This window comes from Somniosus microcephalus, chromosome 12 (genome assembly GCF_052327205.1).
Source record: "Somniosus microcephalus isolate GS21.2 chromosome 12, FLI_Smic_1.0, whole genome shotgun sequence".
Lineage (NCBI taxonomy): Eukaryota > Metazoa > Chordata > Chondrichthyes > Squaliformes > Somniosidae > Somniosus > Somniosus microcephalus.
The window spans coordinates 134,463,135-134,485,778 of NC_140998.1; the positions used below are offsets into that span (position 1 = coordinate 134,463,135).

The window sequence follows — 22,644 nt, forward strand, 5'->3', positions numbered from 1 at the left end:
AATGACAGTAAACACTTCTATCTATCCATGACCTTTCTACTCTTAAAAAAAAAATCTATTTTTTAAAAAGTCAATTTTTCTTACATTTTCCCACAGATATTATGTAATGACATAACAATAATAATAATTTATGTACCCAGAAACATTTGTATGTCTCAAATTAATTTACAGTACTATGTTGCCCCCTCCCACTGTACTGTTCTGGGTTTTTTTAAATGCCTTTTTCCCTTTGTTCCCCCCTCTGACACTTCCACGTGTTAAGCTCCTGAGCTAAATTCAAAGTGTTGTAGAGTTCCAGTCTCATCCTACTCGTCTTCTGTGTAAAATGTAAGTTTTGCTCCCACTAACTTAGCTCCTTTTGCTGCCTCCATTCATCACTGGGCAGATCTAGTCTTGGTAGAACACTTAAGTTGCTCACGGCTACAAGTTGGGCCTAAGTTTTCTTGAGGAAGCTAAGCCCCTTGTTTGCCTGATGTAGGTAAGTTGTTAGCGAGCTGAAGAGATCAATGTAGGCAATCATTATTACAACAACAACAACAACAAATTGTATTTATATAGCGCCTTTAACGTAGTAAAACGTCCCAAGGCGCTTCATAGGAGTGTTATAAGACAAAAAATTGACACCGAGCCACATAAGAAATTAGGGCAGATGTCACAGAGTAAAGGTGGTTGGGGAAGATTGTGAGGCAACAGGTCAAGTGGAGCAGGACTAGTGACAATTCCACAGCTACTACCACCAGTAGGACATGGTGTTGGACTCACCCACTCAACTGACCTGGGAGAGATCTGTGGACTGCCAACCTTGCATCCCCTTTATCACAGGTAGATGGTCAGAAAGAGTGCTCAACCTTAAAAGCATTTATATATTTTTTTACATTTTTCTGCTTTCCTAAAGTCACTGACTGTTGGGATACTCCCTCAGTCCCTAATATAAAGTCACTGACTGTTGGGATACTCCCTCAATCTCTAATTTAAAGTCACTGACTGTTAGGATACCCCCTCAATCTCTAATTTAAAGTCACTGACTGTTAGGATACTCCCTCAATCTCTAATTTAAAGTCACTGACTGTTAGGATACCCCCTCAATCTCTAATCTAAGTCACAGGGCTAAAAAGCTGGTTGCGTAGCACCCGTTGATTGGGTCCAAAATGCCTCCCAAGCAGCATGCACACTTCTGATGCGGGGCATGCCGGATGCAATATTGGTGAGGGCGGCCGTTAGTAGCATGCGCTGTAAGCATGGTAAGTAGGGAGATCATGATGTCAATCAGCATGCAATGCTGATTTGACGCCAGCGCTGACATTTTCATCATAATTGCTGAAGCTAACACCCACTCTTAACCTGACCATGCGTTCAGCAGGATGAAGGACTTCCCACCAATGCTATTTAAAGGGATCATCACCAACTTTCAGGCAACTTGCTTTTTGAATTCTACTGGCTCTGTGTAAGTTTGTGGAAGTGTTTGCAGCTTTCTAGGGTTGTTTAAAGTTGGTGAGGTGATGGGGAGTGGTGCTGCAAGTGGAGAAGGCCTTGCTCCTGACTTCAAGGGTTCTGGTCAGACCACTTGCTCCCAGTCATGGGTGTCATCCCCCTTGGCCTGCAGCATGACAGGGAGCAGAGGCAGTGAAGTAGAGGACAAGATGCTTGCAGAGGGAGGAGGAGGATGGGAGAAGGGTCCTCAGCTGGAGGCCTTACCCACCTAGGGTCTTCCGAGAGCAATTCTCTTACCTCAACCTGAGCCAGGAGCAGTGTGTAAGGTGTCTGGACTTTACAAAGGAGGTGCTCACAAAACTCTGCCATCTCTTGCAACCAGACTTGCAGCACCACTCCAGGACAAGGACAGCGCTGCCAGTGACTGTGAAGGTGCCCATGAACCTGAAGCGACATCTATAACTTCTCCCAGTTCGCCGTCCACTGCTGCACAACATACACTTTTTGTGCCATGAGAAGGGACTTTATTGTCTTCTCTCTGAACAGAGAGAAGTAGGCGGAGCATGCACGTGGCTTTGCCACGATAGTGGGCTTCCGTTTGGTGCAGGGAGCCAACAACTGCACGCACGTGGCTTTGCGGGCGCCGCTTCTAAATGCTGAGATGTACCGCAACGCAAAGGTTTCCACTTGTTGAATGCGCCGTTGGTGTGCGACCATGCTCAGCACATCATGATGGTGAATGCTTGGTATCCTGGCAGCAGTCATGATGCTTTTATTCTGCGCCAGTCCGCTGTTCCCTCAGTCTTTGAGCCACTAAGACAAACCAGAGGGTGGCTACTGGGTGACAAGGGCTATCCGCTGACCATCTGGCTCATGACACCGCTTCGCAACCCAACCACACATGGGCAGCATGCGTACAGCAAGAGCCATGCTGCCACACAAAACATCATAGAGCAGACCATTGGGTGCTGAAGCAATGGTTCCGCTGCCTGGACCGCTCTGGTGGAGCCCTACAGTACTCACCAGAGCGTGTGGCCCGATTCATGGTGGTCTGCTGTATCCTCCACAACCTGACCATCAGGGATACGACCACCAGCTCAGGAGGAAGCGGAGGAGGAAGAAGCAGAAGAGGAGGAAGTGGATGAAGAGGAGGATGAAGCGGAAGGGAGGAGGCAACCCAGTCAGCCCCTTTCTGGCCGGAATATTCATGATCATCTCATCCGCCTGCAGTACGAATGAACGTAACCCCAATTTCCCATTCAACATTAGTCCCACACCTTACCTTCCCTCTGTTACTGACCATCACAGTGTCCTCTTGGCTGAAATAAAAGCCATCACAAAGCAAATATTCCAATACAAATTTAATACATCTATCCATCCAATGTTACATCAAAAAAATCAACGAATCACCCTTGTGCATTCCCTTACTGCCTGTCTTCCGGGTGCCTTTGCCTGTCCTCGTGCTCCTATGCAGTGCTACCCCAGTGGCTGCAGCTTGGCTGGTGGAAGGCTGCTGACTTTTAGTGGGGCAGACTGCAGATCGCCTTGCATAGAAACATAGAAACATAGAAGATAGGAGCAGGAGTAGGCCATTCGGCCCCTCTAGCCTGCTCCGCCATTCAATGCGATCATGGCTGATCATCCAAGTTCAGTACCCGGTCCCTGCTTTCTCCCCATACCCCTTGATCCCTTTAGCCTTAAGAAATATATCCAACTCCTTCTTGAATATATTTAATGAATTGGCCTCTACTGCCTTCTGTGGTAGAGAATTCCACAGGTTCACCACTCTGGGTGAAGAAATTCCTCCTCATTTCTGTCCTAAAAGGCCTACCCCTTATCCTTAGACTGTGACCCCTGGTTCTCGATTCCCTGACCATCGGGAACATCCTCCCTGCATCTAGTCTGTCCAGTCCTGCCAGAATTTTATAAGTTTCAATGAGATCCCCTCTCATTCTTCTAAACTCCAGTGAGTACAAGCCCAATCGACCCAATCTCTCCTCATACGTCATTCCTGCCATCCCAGGTATCAGCCTGGTGAATCTTCGCTGAACTCCTTCCATGGCAAGAATAACCTTCCTCAGATAAGGCGATCAAAACTGCACACAATACTCAAGATGTGGTCTCACGAAGGCCCTGTACAACTGCAGCAAGACATCCTTGTTCTTGTACTCAAACCCTCTCGCTATGAAGGCCAACATACCATTTGCTTTCTTAACCACCTACTGCACCTGCATGCTTACCTTCAGCGACTGGTGCACAAGGACACCCAGGTCTCGTTGCACTTCCCCTTCTCCCAATCTATTCCCATTCAGATAATAATCTGCCTTCCTGTTTTTGACACCAGTGGATAACCTCACATTTATCCACGTTATATTGCATCTGCCATGCTTCTGCCCAATCACCCAACCTGTCCAAATCATCCTGTAGTTTCTCAGCATCCTCCTCACAGCACACACGCCCACCCAGCTTTGTGTCGTCTGCAAATTTGGAGATATTACATCTAGTTCCCTTGTCTAGATCATTAATATATATTGTGAATAGCTGGGGTCCAAGGACCGATCTCTGCGGTACCCCTCTAGTCACTGCCTGCCACTCGGAAAAAGACCCGTTTATTCCAACTCTTTGCTTTCTATCTGCCAACCAGTTCTCTATCCAAGTCAATACCTTGCCCCCAATCCCATGTGCCTTAACTTTACACGCTAACCTCTTATGTGGGACCTTATCAAAAGCCTTCTGAAAGTCCAGATACACCACATCCACTGGTTCTCCCTTATCTATTTTACTAGTTACATCCTCAAAAAATTCCAGTAGATTAGTCAAGCACGATTTACCTTTTGTAAATCCATGTTGACTTTGCCCGATCCTGTCACTGTTTTCCAAGTGCTCTGCTATTACATCTTTTATAATGGACTCTAGCATTTTCCCCACTACCGATGTCAGGCTTACCGGCCTGTAATTCCCCGTTTTCTCTCTACCACCTTTTTTGAATAGTGGGGTAACATTAGCTACCCTCCAATCCATGGGTACTGTTCCAGATTCCATCGAATGTTGGAAGATGGTCAGCAATGCATCTACTATTTCTAGGGTCACTTCCTTAAGTACCCTAGGATGTAGATTATCAGGCCCTGGGGATTTATCGGCCTTCAATCCCATCAATTTCCCTAACACCATTTCCCTACAAATACTGATTTCTTTCAGTTCCTCCCTTTCATCAGACCCTATGTTCCCCGACATTTCCGGGAGGTTATTTGTGTCCTCCTTTGTGAAGACAGAACCAAAATATGTATTTAATTGGTCAGCCATTTCTTTGTTCCCCATTATAAATTCCCCTGATTCTGACTGCAAGGGGACCTACGCTTGACTTCACCAATCTTTTTCTCTTCACATATCTATAAAAGCTTTTACAGTCAGTTTTTATGTTCCCAGCAAGCTTACTCTCATATTCTATTTTCCCTTTCTTAATTAATCCCTTTGTCCTCCTTTGTTGAATCCTAAACTGCTCCCAATCCTCTGGATTACTGCTTTTTTTGGCCAATTTATGTCCTCTCCTTGGATCTTATGCTATCCCTAATTTCCCTCGTTAGCCACGGTTGAGTCACCTTTTTTGTTTCATTTTTATGCCAAACTGGGATGAACAAATTCTGTAGTTCATCCATGCGGTCTTTGAATGTTTGCCATTGCCTATCCACCGTTAACCCTTTGAGTGACATTCCCCAATCAATCCTACCCAATTCACGCCTCAGACCATCGTAGTTTCCTTTATTTAAATTCAGGACCCTAGTCTCTGAGTCAACTACTTCATTCTCCATCTTAATGAAGAATTCGCTCATATTATGATCACTGCGACCCAAGGGGCCTCGTACAACAAGATTGCTAATTAATCCTTTCTCGTTACATAATACCCAGTCTAAGATGGCCTGATCTCTGGTTGGTTCCTTGACATATTGGTGCAGGAAACCATCCCGTAAACACTCCAGGAATTCCTCCTCCACGGTATTGTTACTAATTTGGTTAGCCCAATCTATATGTAGATTAAAGTCACCCATGATGACTGCTGTGCCCTTTTTGCACGGTTCTCTAATTTCCCTTTTAAGGCCGTTCCCAACCTCCACATTACTGTTTGGAGGTCTATATACCACTCCCACTAACGTTTTCTGCCCCTTGGTATTTCTCAGTTCTACCCATAGAGATTCCACATCATCAGAGCTAATATCCTTCCTTACAATTGTGTTAATCCCTTCTTTAACCAGTAATGCTACCCCACCTCCCTTCCCTTTTTGCCTATCTTTCCTGAATATTGAATACCCCTGGATGTTGAGTTCCCAGCCTTGGCCACCCTGGAGCCATGTTTCCGTAATCCCAATCAAATCATATTTGTTTACCTCTATTTTCGCAGCTAATTCATCCACCTTTTTACGAATGCTCCTCGCATTAAGACACAAAGACTTGCATGACGACCTCGAGCAGCCCTGGGCCTAGTAAGCCCGGCTTCGGACGGCACCACCTTGGTATGGGCGGCAGCAGTCTGGGCTCGCTGGCTGACAGATTACAACAAAGGCACTGGCGGAGTGGCAGTGGTGGGAGGACGAATGCTGTCATCCTGAGAGAGGACAGCAGGGTCGTCCTCCACGGATCAATTGCCACTTCCCCCAGAGCAGCGCCTCAGCAATCCTAATAATCTGGTGGAGTAAAGACTGCTGGACTGCGATGACACACTGCAAGCCCCTTTCTACCAGCCATGATAGCAGCAGTCTGTGCTTGCGTGACAGCAAGCTGAGCATGCATAACTTCAGTCTGAGCTTCCACTGCAGCATTCAGACATCGGGTGGCTTCTGTTTGTGCTGCAATGGGAGCTGAGACATCGGCCATCAGACGCTGCAGGATGGTTGGGTCCACACGTGTGTCAATGGCTCTGCCCACCCTTCCACGCTGGAAAGGATGGGCTCCAAGCTGTGCCGAATGCCCTCTGCAAGGCTGGAGCTGCACTCCTCCATGCTCCTTGACATTGCATTCAGGCTTTCTGGCAGGCCTGCCAATGCACCAAGTATTTCATTGTGCATACCCATCAGCCTTCTCCTGTAGGCCGCCCCATCGAAATCTTCATCTGAGTCCTGTGCAGCAGAATACATGTGTGAACTCGCCCTCTGCCCTCTGAGGAGCTGGCATTTGTGTTACACTTTCCTCCTGCCCTGACTGCAGCCCACTCATGCTCAGTGTCTCACCATGTGCAGATCCCGCGTCTAACCTATCCTCTAAAATATTCAAAGTGTCATTATCTAAGCTGGTGGCTGGGAGTGTGAAATTGAGTGTCCATGTTTCTTCTTCACTCTCCTCTCCCTCCTCTTGTTGAAGCACTAGCTGGGCAGGCTGGATTTCTTGGCTATCAGAAAGGAGAAAGGCACAAAGTGAGAGGAGGTTGGTGGGGGTGCAGTGGCGGGAGCAAGAGGTGTATGCTTACACCATGTGCAGCTTGTAAATCAGAAGAGATTGTGGAATGAGGGGGAAGTGGGATGTGAGAAGGAGGATAACATATGAAGATACCAGCATCTTGTATTCTTTCAGGCGCACCGCTGGCCACAGGCTCAGCCATGCCCCTGCCAAGAATGGCCAGCACCGTCTCCTCTAAGGGGGTGAGGTCATGCAGGCGAGCCTGCCACCCCCTCCCCCCGCCAGTTAAGTTCTGCTGGCACTGGTTATGCGCCACCTTTTCCTGCAAGAGAAAGGGAAGTGTGTCAGTGAGTGTGATGCAATGTGTTTGGGTGATGTGGCTGTCGTGGTTGAATAGCTGACAGTGTGTTCAAGCTGTAAGATGTGGGTGTGAGGCTTGCTGCCATGGTAAGTGTGTGCGGGTGAGGTGAAGCTATGAATGTGAGGTGTGAGTCGTGTTTGGTAGAGATTGTTGGTAGGTGAGTGATTGTGGCGTGGTGCACTGAGCAGTGTGTGAGGCTAGTGGTGCAGATAGTGGGATATGGCATCTGAAGATGAATTCACTGACCTTGACCGCTCGTGTGAGATCATTAAACTTCTTCCTGCACTGAGTCCAGGTCCTCGGGGCTACACTGCTCGCATTTACCACAGTGGCTATCTGCTCCCACTGCATTCTGGTCTGTTGCCTGCAGGGCCTCCCGGCCCCCTGTGGAAAGAGGACCTTTCTCCTGGAGTTGAGCTACTGGATCAAGGCCTCCAGTGCTGCATCGGAGAACCTAGGTGCATACTCTCTCCCCTATTGTGCTATCATTACAGCTTTGTTGTCTTCCCAGCCACTTGAATCACCTGTTGCAGGCAGAAGTCACATCCCCTTTATGAAGTGCAGATTGCCTTTAAGTAGCGCAGGCTAGCTTTAATTGGAGCAAGCCTTACACAATCTTGGGCCTCTGCTGAGCGTTCAGCCACTCAGTAGCGCATTCAGCGCTGGGCTGAGTGATACAATCATGCTAATCAGCAGGCAGCACAAAGTTTGCATGCTGCCTGCAGTCCTCCACGCAGGTTGGTAGCGCAGCACAATCCCCGCACCCGTTTTTGGGCCTTATCCAATACCTAGGCCACAGACTGTTGGGATACTCCCTCAGTCCCTAATATAAAGTCACTAACAGTTGGGATACTCCCTCAGTCCCTAATATAAAATCACTGACTGTTGGGATACTCCCTCAGTCCCTAATATAAATTCACTGACTGTTGGGATACTCCTTCAGTCTCTGTAATATAAATTCACTGACTGTTGGGATACTCCCTCAGTCCCTAATATAAAATCACTGACTGTTGGGATACTCCCTCAGTCCCTAATATAAAATCACTGACTGTTGGGATACTTGTAGTGTATGTAACCTGTACCACCTTAAGAGGACACCTTAAGGTGATGGACTACTTTTTGATGGCTCCTGTACATTGTAGTACCGGTGGTGACCACACCGGTATATAAACCCTGTGGAGCAAAGTGTATTCCAGTTCAGCCCTGACCCTCAATTACTAAAGACCTGTTTAATTATTTCTGTAGTCTGTGTCCAGTTATTCAGCATAACTACATTTGGAAACACAGACTCAACAATACTCCCTCAGTCTCTGTATTATAAAGTCACTGACTGTTGGGATACTCCCTCAATCCCTAATATAAATTCACTGACTGTTGGGATACTCCCTCAGTCTCTGTATTATAAATTCACTGACTGTTGGGATACTCCCTCAGTCCCTAATATAAATTCACTGACTGTTGGGATACTCCCTCAGTCTCTATTATAAAACAGGGTAACTTTGGAGTACCAACGCAGAGTCCAAGTGCTGTAGGAATTACTAGCTGTTTAACTTAAATGGAAACCCACAGAATCAATTCCCTACCTTTTACTAATGGAAATTCCTTACAGAGTTTGAGTTGAGTGGCAGGAGCAGGCAAAGTAAACGAGAGTGCTGCGTGGTCTCCATTTGTCTATCGATATGGGGACTAGCTTTGGGTGGAATTAAATAAACCATTTTCTTTATGTGCTGAGGATCAGTTTTGTAAAAGGCTATTAGAATAACAAAGTTTACACTCTACAGCAGTCTTAGTTAAACTTTATTAACACAGTAATTTAATGGATTGAGGGATTATGGTTAACACCATGTCTTAACCAAGCATAGAATTTCAGTGGACCAAATTGCACACTGCTCACTCCCATTAAAAGGATTTAGGGACAATAATTCAGTGGATGATCCTGAACCAGTTCTCCCCAAATCATTCTTATACTTAATGTGTTGGTTATCCCAATTTATTGCTAAACCTCACCTAAGGAATGCAGCACATTAGAGATCTAGTTCTTCACACATTCAGTTCTAAGTGCTCGACCCAGTATAGTATTGAGCGTACAGAAGCTCCCACGTTTGACTGCCTGCTATGTGCTAATACATCGGAGCTCAGCCAAGTCAGCAATTGGCTTCAACATTCTGGGTAACCAGTGTGGCATCAGAATGGCAAGCTTATTGAGAATGAATCTGCAGGTAATTACCAGCAAGTTCTATTTCTTAGTGATCTAATGGAAAGTATGCCACGTTTGACGATGATTAAAAGATGAATCACTTTTTAAAATTCTGAGGGTAGGTAATTTAAAAGGTGTAAATATAAGCTGAATTTCAGGGACAGCAGTGCAGTTTGATAAATGAAAGGTGTTCTTTTTCTTTTCTGTTTCAGAAATTACAGCACCGACTCTTTGGATAAAGCAGCTGGTTAGTAAAGATTCCAAGCAGAATGGCTCCAGCATGAGGATTCTAGGTAAATAACAGTCTTCTCAAAAAGTGTGCAGTAAAATCTGTTAGGCGTCACACTCAGCCAATTCTAGCAAGCCATCACAGCCTGTAGAGTGAAGCAAAAAAAAAGAACTTGCTTATGAGAGCAACAAATTGTTCTTAACACAATTTAACAAAAGCGAAATACTGCGGGGGCTGAAAATCTGAACGAGAAACAGAAAATGCTGGAAACACTCAGCCGGTCAAGTAGCGTCTGTGGAGAGAGAAACAGAGTTAACGTTTCAGGCCGATGATCTTTCATCAGAATCAGGCTTCTCCAGAGATGCTGCCTGACCTGCTGAGTGTTTCCAGCATTTTCTGTTCTTAACACAAGTTTGGACCAGGAAATGATTGGAGAGTGCAGAATCCGTACTGAGAGCAAACTCACTGTAATGGGGATCAAGCACTTTCGGTTAGGTAGAGGACAGCTGCACATGTCATGAAGCTCTCTCTACTTCCTCCCGATCCAAGACCACCCCAACTAACTGGACCAGGATCAGCCGTTCCGTAAGCTGTCTGAATGAGATTGTCACAGCTGGGGTTGCTGTCAGTGGCAACCAAGTAAAGAAACTGGGACATTATTGTCATTTTTTCCAACTTGTCAACTGAAGATGGGAGCAAGAGGAGCCTTTTTTGTTGCCAGGATCACTGATAAATGGAATTGGCTTGTATTTTTATCCCATCCAGAGAAACACTGCATAACATTTTTATGGAATACATGTGGAAGTCTCCCTATACAGAATGTTTTGACACATTTCTGGCTCTGTTGACTAATTTGCTGACACTGGAGCGATTTTAACCCTACCCGCTCAGCAGAAACCTGGCGGGTGGGCAGTTAAAATCGCCCTGGCTCTTACCTGTCTGAATGATCCCAACATCTGCAATTCTAACCGGCTCTCCTGAGCAGGCGGCAAAGACACGTGCCCAGAGCCAACGGGGTCCTTCTTTACATATGCATGTTGCGGCCTGATGACATCATTGAGACCCGACTGTAATTTTAACTCAGGCCTGAGCGGGAAATCCATCTGGAGTTAAAATCGGGGCCAGGTGGAACCTCTTCAGATTGGTGGGGCACGATGTCACTAGTTTGTAAAAGTAGTAAATGCCAAAATAAATGTTTTTGCAGAAGTTACTACAATTTGCACGTTCTAAAAGTAACATAAAGAAGCAATGTGAGCCCAGGGCTTTAAAGGAGACTGGAAGCTGAGCAACTCGTTATTTCACTTGCTTTGAAGTTGCTGCTCTCTTCATGTAGTTACTGTCCTGTGAAGGTTTCTTCTTCTGTGCTCACCTGTTTCAAATATGTGGCCTTCCTTTGCTGCTTTAACTGGGGAAACCACCTATCCTGCTTCAGACCAGACAGTCCAGTTTGAGTGAGCTATCCCCAGATTCCTAAAATGCAAGCTGGATACCAAAGTTGTGATTTTCAAATATAATTTCATATTCCACCCCTGTTTTTTATGAAGTGGAGGCGTTATTAGTTATTAACGGTTTTGAAGGAACTTTTTAGCAGCAAAGTGAGGATCACAGCACCAAGGTGAGCCCTGCCCTGACCTCTGTCTGGTTTGGGGCTTGGCAGAAGGTACTCGAATACAAAGGAGAGGAAGTGATGCTTCAGTTGTACAGAGGCTTGGTCAGACCCCATCGGGAGAACTGCGTTCAGTTCTGGGCACCACATCTCAGGAAGGGTATACTGTCCTTGTAGGGGGTACAGTGCAGATGCACCAGAATGATAGTGGGGCTTGGGTTAAATTATGAGGATAGGTTGCATAAGCTAGGCTTGTATTCCCTCGGGTTTAGAAGATTGAGGGGTGATCTGATCGAGGTGTTTAAAATGATAAACGGATTCAATAGGGTAGATACAGAGAAACTAGTTCCTCTGGTGGGGGGAATCAAGAACAAGGGGACATAATCTTAAAATTAGAGCTAGACCATTCAGGAGCACTTTTTCATACAAACGGTAGTAGAAATCTGGAACTGCCTCCCTCCAAAGGCTGTGGATGCTGGGACAATTGGAGCTTTCAAGACTGAGATAGGTAGATTTTTGTTAGGTAAGGGTATCAAGGGTTATGGGGATAGTGCAGGAAAATGCAGTTGAGGCCAAGATCAGATCAGCCATGATCTTATTGAATGGCGGAGCAGGCTCAAGGGGCCAAATGACCTCCTCCTGCTCCTACGTCTTATGTTCTTATGTAAGGGTATCAAGGGATATGGAGCAAAGGTGGGTAAATGGAGTTGAGGGAAAGATGAGCCATGATCTTACTGACTGGTGGAGCAGGCTCGAGGGGTTGAGTGGCCTACTCCTGTTCATAATGTTCTTAGCCCTCCCTTAAGAACCATGGATGAACTATGCCTGTGTAAAGCAATTCCTATCAAGTCACCTTTGCTTAATGAATGAAAAGATCAGCAGAGTTTGCGGGCTGTAAATCTTTGAGTTACACCATTTTAAAGATAATCCTTCGATAGGGAATAAAATTCTGCCATAACAGGTTGGGTGGCTTTTATGTGACGGCACTCTATGCAAGGCTATGCTGCATTATAAATGAAACAGGCAGCCAATTTGCGCACAGCAAGGTCCCACAAACAGCAATGTGATAATGACCAGATAATCTGTTTTAGTGATGTTGGTTGAGGGATAAATATTGGCCAGGACACTGGCCAATCTCCCCATTTCTTCTTTGAATAGTGCCATGGGATCTTTTACGTCCACCTGAGAGAGCAGATGGGGCCTCGGTTTAATGTCTCATCCGAAAGACGGCACCTCCGACAGTGCAGCTCTCCCTTAGCACTGCACTGGAGTGTCAGCTTAGATTATGTGGTCAGCTCTCTGGAGCAGGACTTGAACCCACAAACTTCTGACTCAGAGTCAAGCGTGCTACCACTGAGCCATGGCTGACAAAAATGTCTATATATTGCAGTGAATGGAAATGGACCTGTATTAGGAGCAGTCTTGTGCTGAAGTGGGATTTGCTGCAGAAGGGGTCAATCTGGTAATTCAAGAAGGCTGCTCACAGGTGGATTGAGGCTGTATATAAAGAGAAAGCTTTATTGGAAAGTACAGAAACCCATCAAAGTCAGAATGTTCAAGCTTCAGGTGCCAAAACCACTGAGGCTGCAAAGCCCTGTGCCATGTATTTCAGTGCTCTAATTCCCAGGGTTCGGACGGAATGCTCACGTCTGCTGACACTGTGCAGATAGGCCAGTGACTTGGTGTTGAGGAATGAGTTTATAGATTTTTTTTCAATTTCTGCTAAAAACATTTTAGTACCATAGCAGCAGTCACTGCACCATAGCAACAGTCACTGCACCATGACAAGTGTCACTGCACCATAGCAACAGTCACTGCACCATGACAAGTGTCACTGCACCATAGCGACAGTCACTGCTCCATCGCGACAGTACCGCGGTGACAGTCACGGTACCGCGACGACAGCAACGGCAGCGCGGCGATAGCCACTGCACTGTGGCGACAACCACTTCACCATGGCAACAGCCATTGCATCATGACAATATTCACTGCACTACGGCAACATTCAATATACCACGGCGACAGCCACTGCACCATGGCAACAGTCACTGCACCATGGCAATAGCCAATGCACCATAGCAGCATTAACTGCATCCCAACAGAAAATCATTATGTGAAAGTGCTTGAAGGCATTTTGACGTGACAAGGCATTATATAAATGCAGTATCTTTACCTTACAGTCCTTTACCAAACCGCCAACTGTATGATAAAGTGACTGATTAATTTCTTAGATATGTTATTGCATATCCTGCATCTTAGAATGGTTACAGCACAGAAGAAGGCCATTCAGCCCGTTGCGCCGGTGCTGGCTCTCTGCAAGAGCACTTCAGCTAGTCTCATTCCTCTGCCCTTTCCCCGTAGGCATGCAATTTTTTTCCCTCCAGGTACTTATCCAATTCCCTTTTGAAAGCCGTGATCCACCACCCTTTCAGGCAGTGCATTCCAGATCTTGACCACTCGCTGCGTAAAAAAGTTTTTCCTCATGTCACCTTTGGTCCTTTTGCCAATCACCTTAAATCTGTGTCCTCTGGTTCTCGACCCTTCCGCCAGTGGGAACAGTTTCCCTCTATCTACTCTGCCCAGACACCTCATGATTTTAAACACCTCTATCAAATCTCCTCTCAACATTCTCTGCTCTAAGAAGAGCAACCCCAGCTTCTCCAGTCTATCCATGTAACTGAAGTCCCTCATCCCTGGAATCATTCTCGTAAATCTTTTCCACATCCTCTCTAAGGCCTTCACATCCTTCCTAAAGCATGGTGCCCAGAATTGGACACAATACTCCAGTTGTTTTATAAAGGTTCATCATAACTTCCTTGCTTTTGTACTCTATACCTCTATTTATGAAGCCCAGGATCCTGTGTGCTTTTTTAACAGCTTTCTCAACCTGTCCTGCCACCTTCAACGATTTGTGCACATATACCCCCAGGTCTCTCTGTTCATGCACCCCCTTTAGGATTGTACCCTTTAGTTTATATTGCCTCTCCTCATTCTTCCTACCAAAATGTATCATTTTGCACTTTTCTGCATTAAATTTCATATGGCATGTGTCCGCCTATTTCACCAGCCTGTCTATGTATTCTTGAAATCTATCACTATCCTTCTATTGTTCACTATACTTCAACGTTTTGTTTCATCTGCTAATTTTGAAATTGTGCCCTGTACACCCAAGTCCAAGTCATTAATGTATATCAAGAAAAGCAGTGGTCCTAGTACCGACCTCTGGGGAACACCACTGTGTACCGTCCCCCAGTCCGAAAAACAACCGTTCACCACTACTCTCTCTTTCCTGTCACTTCGCCAATTTCATATCCATGCTGCCACTGTCCCGTTTATTCCATGAGCTTCAACTTTGCTGGCAAGCCTATTATGTGGCACTTTTATCAAACGCCTTTTGGAAGTCCATGTACACCACGTCAACCCTCTCTGTTACCTCATCAAAAAACTCGATCAAGTTAGTTAAACACGATTTGCTTTTAACAAATCTGTGCTGGCTTTCATTAATTAAATCACACTTGTCCAAGTGACTGTTGATTTTGTCCCGGATTATCGTTTCTAAAAGATTCCCCACTACCGAGGTCAAACTGACTGGCCTGTAGTTGCTGGGTTTATCTTTACACCCTTTTATGAACAAAGGTGTAACATTTGCAATTCCCCAGTCTTCTGGCACCACCCCCATACCTAATGAGGTGTGGAAGATTATGGCCAGTACCTCTGCAATTTCCTCCTTAACTTCCCCCAGCACCCTAGGATGCATCCCACCCGTTCCTGGTGACTTATCAACTTTAAGTACAGACAGCCTTTCTAGTACCTCCTCTTCATCAATTTTTATTTCATCCAGTATCTCCACTACCTCGTCTTTCACCATGACTTTGGCAGCATCTTCTTCCTTGGTGAAGACAGATGCAAAGTACTCATTTAGAACCCCAGCCATGCCCTCTACCTCCATGCCTAGGTCTCCTCCTTTTTGGTCCCTAATCGGCCCCACCCCTCCTCTTACTATCCATTTTCTATTTCTATGCCTATAGAAGACTTTTGAACTTCGTTATATGTTAGCTGCCAATTTATTCTCATACTCTTGCTTTGCCGCCTTATCATCTTTTTCACTTCCCCTCTGAACTTTCTATATTCAGCCTGATTCTCACTTGTATTCTCAACCTGACATCTGTGATACGCCCCCTTTTTCTGCTGCATCTTACTCTCTATCTCTTTCATCATCCAGGGAGCTCTGACTTTACCTGCCTTACCTGTCCCCCTCGTGGGAATATAGCTCGACTGTACCCGAACCATCTCCTCTTTAAAGGCAGCCCATTGTTTGATTACAGTTTTGCCTGCCAGTCTTTGATTCCAATTTATCAGGGCCAGATCCGTTCTCAACCCACTGACATTTGCCTTTCTCCAATTAAAGCTGGATTCTACCAACCTCAGCGGGGCCGTGGCGGGCGAGGTCGGTGGCGGCTCCCGGCCTATCCGCCAGCTCCAGCCCCTACTGTAGAATGAATTTCCCCTAATTGGGCTTGTTAAGCCCACCCAGCATGCTTGCTGGCCAATTGAAGGACGCGGATCTGATGATGTCATTTGATGACGCGTCATCAGCTGGTTTCCTTAAAGGGGCCATGGCCAAATTTATTTTGACATTTGTGCTGCCAGTGTTCTACAGCATTGAGATGCTGCAAACACTGACAAGCACGGCACAAAGATGGACGGTTGCACCCAGGCTCTCCCATGACTCCCTCCATATGCTTATGGAGGGAGTCACAGCACGCAGGGAGGTCCTCTTCCCTTCCAAAAGGCGGAAGAGATCTCCCCAGGAGGTCAACGCAGCCTGGCTGCACATTGCACAGGAGGACACAAGCAGGGATGTTGTCAGAAGGACCAGGCTGCAGTGGCACAAACCTTTCAGTGATCTCAGTAGATCACGAAACATTACTACAAAGCCACACTGAACCTCACCCTGCTGTGTCACTCATCACATCCACATCACTCTGCCTTCCCTACCCTACTCCTGCACATCCTTACTCACACCAGCTTACCTTGCACCTCCACCCATCCCTCTCTATCTACATTATTCCCCATCTCACTAGCCACCCCTCACATTCACCCTTATCCTAGTGCAATCATACCAACTAACAACACACAAGGGTAGACACTTGGGTGTTTTATACAATGTTCATGTGAATGTGCTGTCAAACATTGAAACATTTATTTTCAACACTTTGCATTATTGGACAGATTTGTGTGCACCTTTGGAAGTGGCTTAGTGAGTTGCAGTGAATGGTGAGACATAACAGTAGCCCCCGCAAGTGTGATGAGTGTGAAAGGAAGGGCTTGGGCATTGTAGAGATGCTTTATGGTGTTGGTGTGGGGTGGTGCCAACATGGCGCATCATGTGGCAGCCAGGGTGTACAGCATCAAGTGAAGTAAATCTGACCATGGTGAGGCCATCCTTGACGTCCCGGCAGCAATGTGGTCAGGTGCTGATGCCCTGTGTCCTGTGCAGCATCAGGTGATTGCAGAGAAGGCTGATGTTATTGTTGTTGATGTTGTTGTGCCTGCTGCTGCTGGTGTTGGGGCTGATGGTGGGATTCTGAGGACCAAGATGCTGATGGAATAGATGGCAGGTGAAGTAGAGATGACAGAAATTATCTGTCAATGGTGGGAGTGGTAATGAGGTCAGACTGGATGGAGACTTGTGTAAAGACTTGCAGCATTCAAAATCTGTAGTGGAAATGCAGTTTTGAGAAGCAAGTGGCTTACAGAAGATATCTGAATCAGCTGGGAGCTTTGACTTGACATTTGAAGCTGCCAACTCATCAGCTGAAACAATGGCAAGTGACCTCCCGCCTCAGCTTCACTGACGAGGTCTAGGCACAGCAGGAAACCGGTGGGCGACCTGTCAAAATCAAAAAGCTGGGAAAAAAGCATTGTTAAGTGGCTGTAAACAAGCCACTAATGATTTCAGTTGCCTCCCCTGCGTGTCGGGTCTGCTCCGCACTGACAGACCCAACATTTGGTAAAGGTGTGTGGTGGTGGGTTGACAGCGGGGTCCCTTCCTTCTGTCAAAAAAAAACACTTTCCCACCCGACCCGCCACCGATCACGCCCGCTGCCCCCCCCATAGTACTTTTACTCTAGATTGCTCCCTGTCCTTTTCCATAGCTAATCTAAACCTTGATGCTATGATGACTGTTCCCTAACAGTTACCCTACTGACACTTGCTCCATTTGACCCACCTCAATCCCCAGAACCAGGCCCAGCAATGCCTCCTTCCTCATTGGGCCGGAAACGTACTGATCAAGAAAGTTTTCCTGAACAAACTTCAGAAATTCTTCCTCCTCTCTGCCCTTTACACTATTACTATCCCAGTCTATATTAGGATAATTGAAGTCCCCCATTATCACTAGTCTATAGTTCTTGCACCTGTCTGTAATTTCCCTGCGAATTTGCTCCTCAATATCCTTCCCACTAGTTGGTGGTCCATAGAATACACCTAAAAGTGTAATGACACCTCTATTATTTCTCAACTCTAACCAAATAGATTCTGTCCTTGACCCCTCTCTCTCCAGCACTGTAACATTCTCCTTAACCAGTACTGCCACCCCACCTCCTTTCTTCCCTTCCCTATCTTTCCTGAACACCTTCAGCTGAATTTTGCCGGCGCTCAGAGATTGACAGCAGGTAGGGAACCCGCTGTCAACCCGCCTCCACGCGAGACTCCCAGGTGTCGGGTCTGTCGGCGCTGAACAGACCTGACACCAAGCGGCGGGGGAGGCAATTCACATCATTAAATGGGTTGTTAACATCCAATTAACTGTTATTTTAAGCCTACATTTCAATTTTACATGCTCCCCCACGGGTTACCTGCTGCTTAGGGAACACGTCAGCTCAGCATGTCGTGAGTGGATTCAGCATTGAATTATCTCATGATCTGACAGCTGCCAAAGTTGTATAAAAGATCCCATGTTACCGCTGTTCACTTTCAAAGCTCAGAAACTGTTGCTTACTGCATTTGGAAGAAATATTGAGCTTTCTGCAGCTTGCAAGTGTTTGGAGCCAACTCTATCCAGTGTCACCTCATTGGAACAACCTCTCTCACCATTGGCAGATCGCTTCTATCATCTCAACCTCACCTGCCATCTATTCCATCAGCATCATTGCCCTCAAATACCACACCTTGGTCCTCAGAATTCCACCAAGATCACCCCCAACACCAGCATCACCAGGCACACCAGCAGCAACAACAACACCAGCCTTCTCCGCAATCAACTGATGCTGCACAGGACACAGGGCATCAGCACCCGACCAGATTGCTGCCCGGGATGTCAGGAATGGCCTCACCATGGCCAGATTTACTTCACTTGACACTGTACACCCTGGATGCCACATGATGCGCCAAGTTGGCACCACCCCACACCAACACCATAAAGTATCCCTACAATGCCCAAGCCATTCCTTTCACACTCATCACCATTGCGGGGTGTGTGTGGGGGGTGGGGGGGGGGTACCCTTCTGTCTCACCATTTTTCTACAACTCACTAAGCCACTTCCAAAGGTGCACACAAATCTGTCCAAGAAAGGAAAGTGTTGAAAATAAAGGTTTCATTGTTTGACACCACATTAACAGAAACTTCACATGAACTTTGGCTGAACCACACAAGTGCCTACCCTTGTGTGTTGTTAGTTGGTATGCTAGTTGGTAGGATGAGGGTGAGTGTGAGGGGTGGCTAGTGAGATGGGGATGTGATAATGTAGATTGAGAGGGATAGGTGGAGGTGCAAGGTAAGTTGGTGTGAGTAAGGACGTGCAGGAGTAGGGTAGGGAAGGCAGAGTGATGTGGATGTGATGAGTGGCACAGCAGGATGAGGTTGAGTGGCTTGGCAGTAACATTTCGTGATCTACTGAGATCATTGAAAGACTTGTGCCACTGCAGCCTGGTCCTCCTGATGACATCCCTGCTTGTGTCCTCCGGTGCAATGTGCAACCAGGCTGTGTTGATCTCCTCGGGAGGTCTCTTCTGCCCATGGGAAGGGAAGAGAACCTCCCTGCGTGCTGTGACTCCCTCCATAAGCATATGGAGGGAGTCATGGGAGAGCCTGGGTGCAGGTGTGCACCTTTCTGCGGTGCTCGTCAGTGTTTGCAGCACTTCAATGCTGTAGAACACTGAGAGCAGAGCTGTCAAAATCAATTTGGACATGGCCCCTTTAAGGAAACAGGCTGATGACGTGTCATCAAATGACGTCATCAGACCCGCTTCCTTTTAATTGGCCAGGAACCTCGCAGGGCAGGCTTAACAAGCCCTATTAATGTAAAATCACTTGGAGAGTGTGGGTTGTAGTAGGCAGCGGGCTGGGACCGCGACACCGACTCCGGCCGCCCCAGACCTGTTTCGGTCAGCGAAATTGCGGCCCTTATATCCAGGAATATTTAAAACCCAATCTTGTCGTTTTTTGAGCCTGGTCTCTGTTATCGCTACAACATCATATTCCCATGTGGCTATTTGCGCCTGCAGCTCACCAACCTTATTTACCACGCTTCGTGCGTTTACACACATGCACTGTAAACCTATCTTAGACCTTCTTGTATTCTGTCTTAGTCTGACCCCACCTAATACCTTACTACAGGAAACTTTGTGCTATCCGGCACCGACGGGACCGAGCTGCTGCCGTTCCCTCAAAGCTGACGGACACTCCAGAGTTAATGTTGAAAGATACGGAGATTCTCATCTCCGTATCTGACAACAAACACTGTTGCTTAGCAACAGCTTCTAAACAGTCGGGTGCAGCTGCAAGCGTCTGTAGCTAAAGCTGTTGCTATAGCTACAGACCTTGCAGTGCTTGACTGGGAAAAAAAAGCAAAGAAAAGAAACGAAAAGAATAAAAAATGGCTCCTGATTTTTGCCGGTGGCTCCAGCTTGCCGGATGGTTCGCCTCCGGATAACTCAAAGTTTCCTGTATTTCTTATTCAAGTGCTATCTGTCTCTCCCAATCCTTTGTGCACTTTGTTTCTCTTTTCTAATGCTACATCCTGGTGTCCATCCCCCTGCCAAATTAGTTTAAACCCTCCCCAACAGTACGAGCAAACCCCCCCCCCCCCCGCCTCCCCCCCACCAGCGAGGACATTGGTCCCGGCTCTGTTGAGGTGCAACCCATCAGGCCTGTACAGGTCCCACCTCCCCCAGAACTGGTCCCAATGCCCCAGGAATCTGAAGCCCTCCCTCCTGCACCATCTCTCCAGCCACTCATTTATCTGCTCTATCCTCCTATTTCTATTCTTGCTAGCTTGTGGCACTGGGAGTAATCCAAAGATTACTACCTTTGAGGTCCTGCTTTTTAATCTCTTTCCCAGCTCCCTAAAATCTGCTTGCAGGACCTCATCCCTCTTTCTACCTATGTCATTGGTATCAATATGGACCCCGACCTCTGGCTGTTCACCCTCCCCCCTCAGAATGTTCTGCAGCCGCTCAGTGACATCTTTGACCCTGGCATCAGGGAGGCAACATACCATCCTAGAATCACGTCTGAGGCCACAGAAATGCCTGTCTGTTCCCCTAACTATCGAATCCCCTACTACTATTGCTTTCCCGATCTTCCTCCTCCACCCCCCCCCCGCCCCCCCATAACGGTTGAGCCACCCGCGGTGCCGTGGACTTGGCTCTGGCTGTATTCCCTAGAGGAAGCATCGCCCTCACCAGTATTCAGTGCTGGTTGGAGAGTGAGATGCACTCAGAGGACTCCTGCATCACATGCCTGGTCCTCCTTGTCTATCTGGTTGGAGAGTGAGATGCATTCAGGGGACTCCTGCATCACATGCCTGGTCCTCCTTGTCTATCTGGCGGTCACCCATTTCCTCTTTGCCTGCACACCCTTACGCTACGGGGTGATCACCTCCTGAAACATGTTATCCACATAGCTCTCAGCCTCACGGATGCACCGCAGTGATGCCAGCTGTTGCTCAAGCTCCAAAACCTTGAGCTGGAGCTTCTCCAGCTGACGACACTTCCTGCACACGTGGTTGTCCAGGACACGGGAAGCATCCTGGAGTTACCACATGGCACAAGATTTGAAATCCACGGGACTCAGGTACCCTGCCATGCCTCTACTTAATAGATTATTAAGTAACTTAACAGAAATAAACTCAAGACGTAAAAAAGAACAATCACCAGCTATTCACCAATTATTTTTTTTTCTCTTCAGCTCCTTCCCTTGTGCTGACGTCACTTACCTCGCTCTCTGACGCTCGCACTCCCTCCGGGCTCTCGGGCCTACCTTTATCTCCAGCTGCTCCTCTCGCTCTCTCCACCTTCCCACTCTGCTCCGAATTCCCACTCTCTCCAAATTTCCAATTTAGCACTCTGTCTGGAAGCACTCCGTTTGGGATCACTCTGTGCCATCTTGGATGTCTCTTGGAAGAAAATAACATGATATCGAAGCAAGATTCTGCTGTTGCCATATCAGAATTTTGGTTATGTGATTACTTTTGATTTTACATATGCTGTGTTTATATTGTAGCCCCCCTCCCTCCACTTCATTGAGTGGCTTTACAATGTTATTGGTGGGGAGGTGGGGGGAGGTTGGATACAATGGAACCCACTGGGGGTTATTTTGGTGAAAGGGTGAAAACGGGCGCTAAGTGGGTGCTGTGCTAATAAGACATGCCTGTTTGAGAGTCTGGTTTTAGTTTGCAATTTTGGTCCTAATTGCTGATTACTATAATTTGAAGTTGCCTGGAGGCGCTAAAACACCTGCAGGATTAGCACTTGAGCGCTGATTAGAAGCAACTTTCGTGGAGCAGTATACTGACGGTGTGGAGTGGGCTGGCTGGCACACAGCGGCATGTTTCACGATTTCTCAGGGACCGCGGGAAAGGGTGCACAGGTTCTTGGAGGTGGCACTGGAGGTCCTGGTGGAGGAGGTCCAGAGGAGGAGGGGTGTCCTGTACCGCAGGGGGGAGGAGGAGTCCACCTTGCCCTCCTGTCCCTCTCTCCTGCAGCAGCTGGTGTTGCTCTGCCTGGCCGCAAGTCCTCCTCCCATTCCACCTGCAGACCAATGGGGACCCCTAGCAAGGTGCCAATGACCAAGCACTTCTTTCCTCCTGGTGACTCCTATAAGGTGTCCAATAAGGTAGAGTAGCCCAGCACTCACTCTTTTGGTGAAATCCTCAGAGAATTTCTGAAATAAATGTTGATGAACTGCCCTAGAAAGTCTCCCAATGTGTTTTAAAAGTCCTCTTCAAACCTCCAGCAACACGTGAAACGTAAAAGGTGATAAACTTTAAAGCAGTGCTCGAAATCCTCTGCAATGACTTGTTTATTCCCAATCAGCTGGTCGCTGTTAGGAGCGAGCGTCAGATCAAGCACTATTCACCAAAATGTTGTGCAGCCTCCTTAATGAGCGCTACCAGGCAATTTAAGTGGCAATCAGCTGCTTAACGATC

The 22,644-nt window shown here is 47.0% G+C and overlaps 1 protein-coding gene across 6 annotated transcripts in view; it reads left to right on the forward strand.

Annotated features, from left to right (window-relative positions):
- smoc1 (SPARC related modular calcium binding 1) overlaps positions 1 to 22,644 on the forward strand; it is a 628,567-nt gene that overhangs the window by 68,066 nt on the left and 537,857 nt on the right. For all 6 annotated transcript variants that reach the window (XM_086003604.1, XM_086003599.1, XM_086003600.1 and 3 more), the window contains exon 7: positions 9,590 to 9,670. In XM_086003604.1, the coding sequence (XP_085859730.1) occupies positions 9,590 to 9,670 (81 nt within the window). The remainder of the gene's footprint in view (positions 1 to 9,589; positions 9,671 to 22,644) is intronic.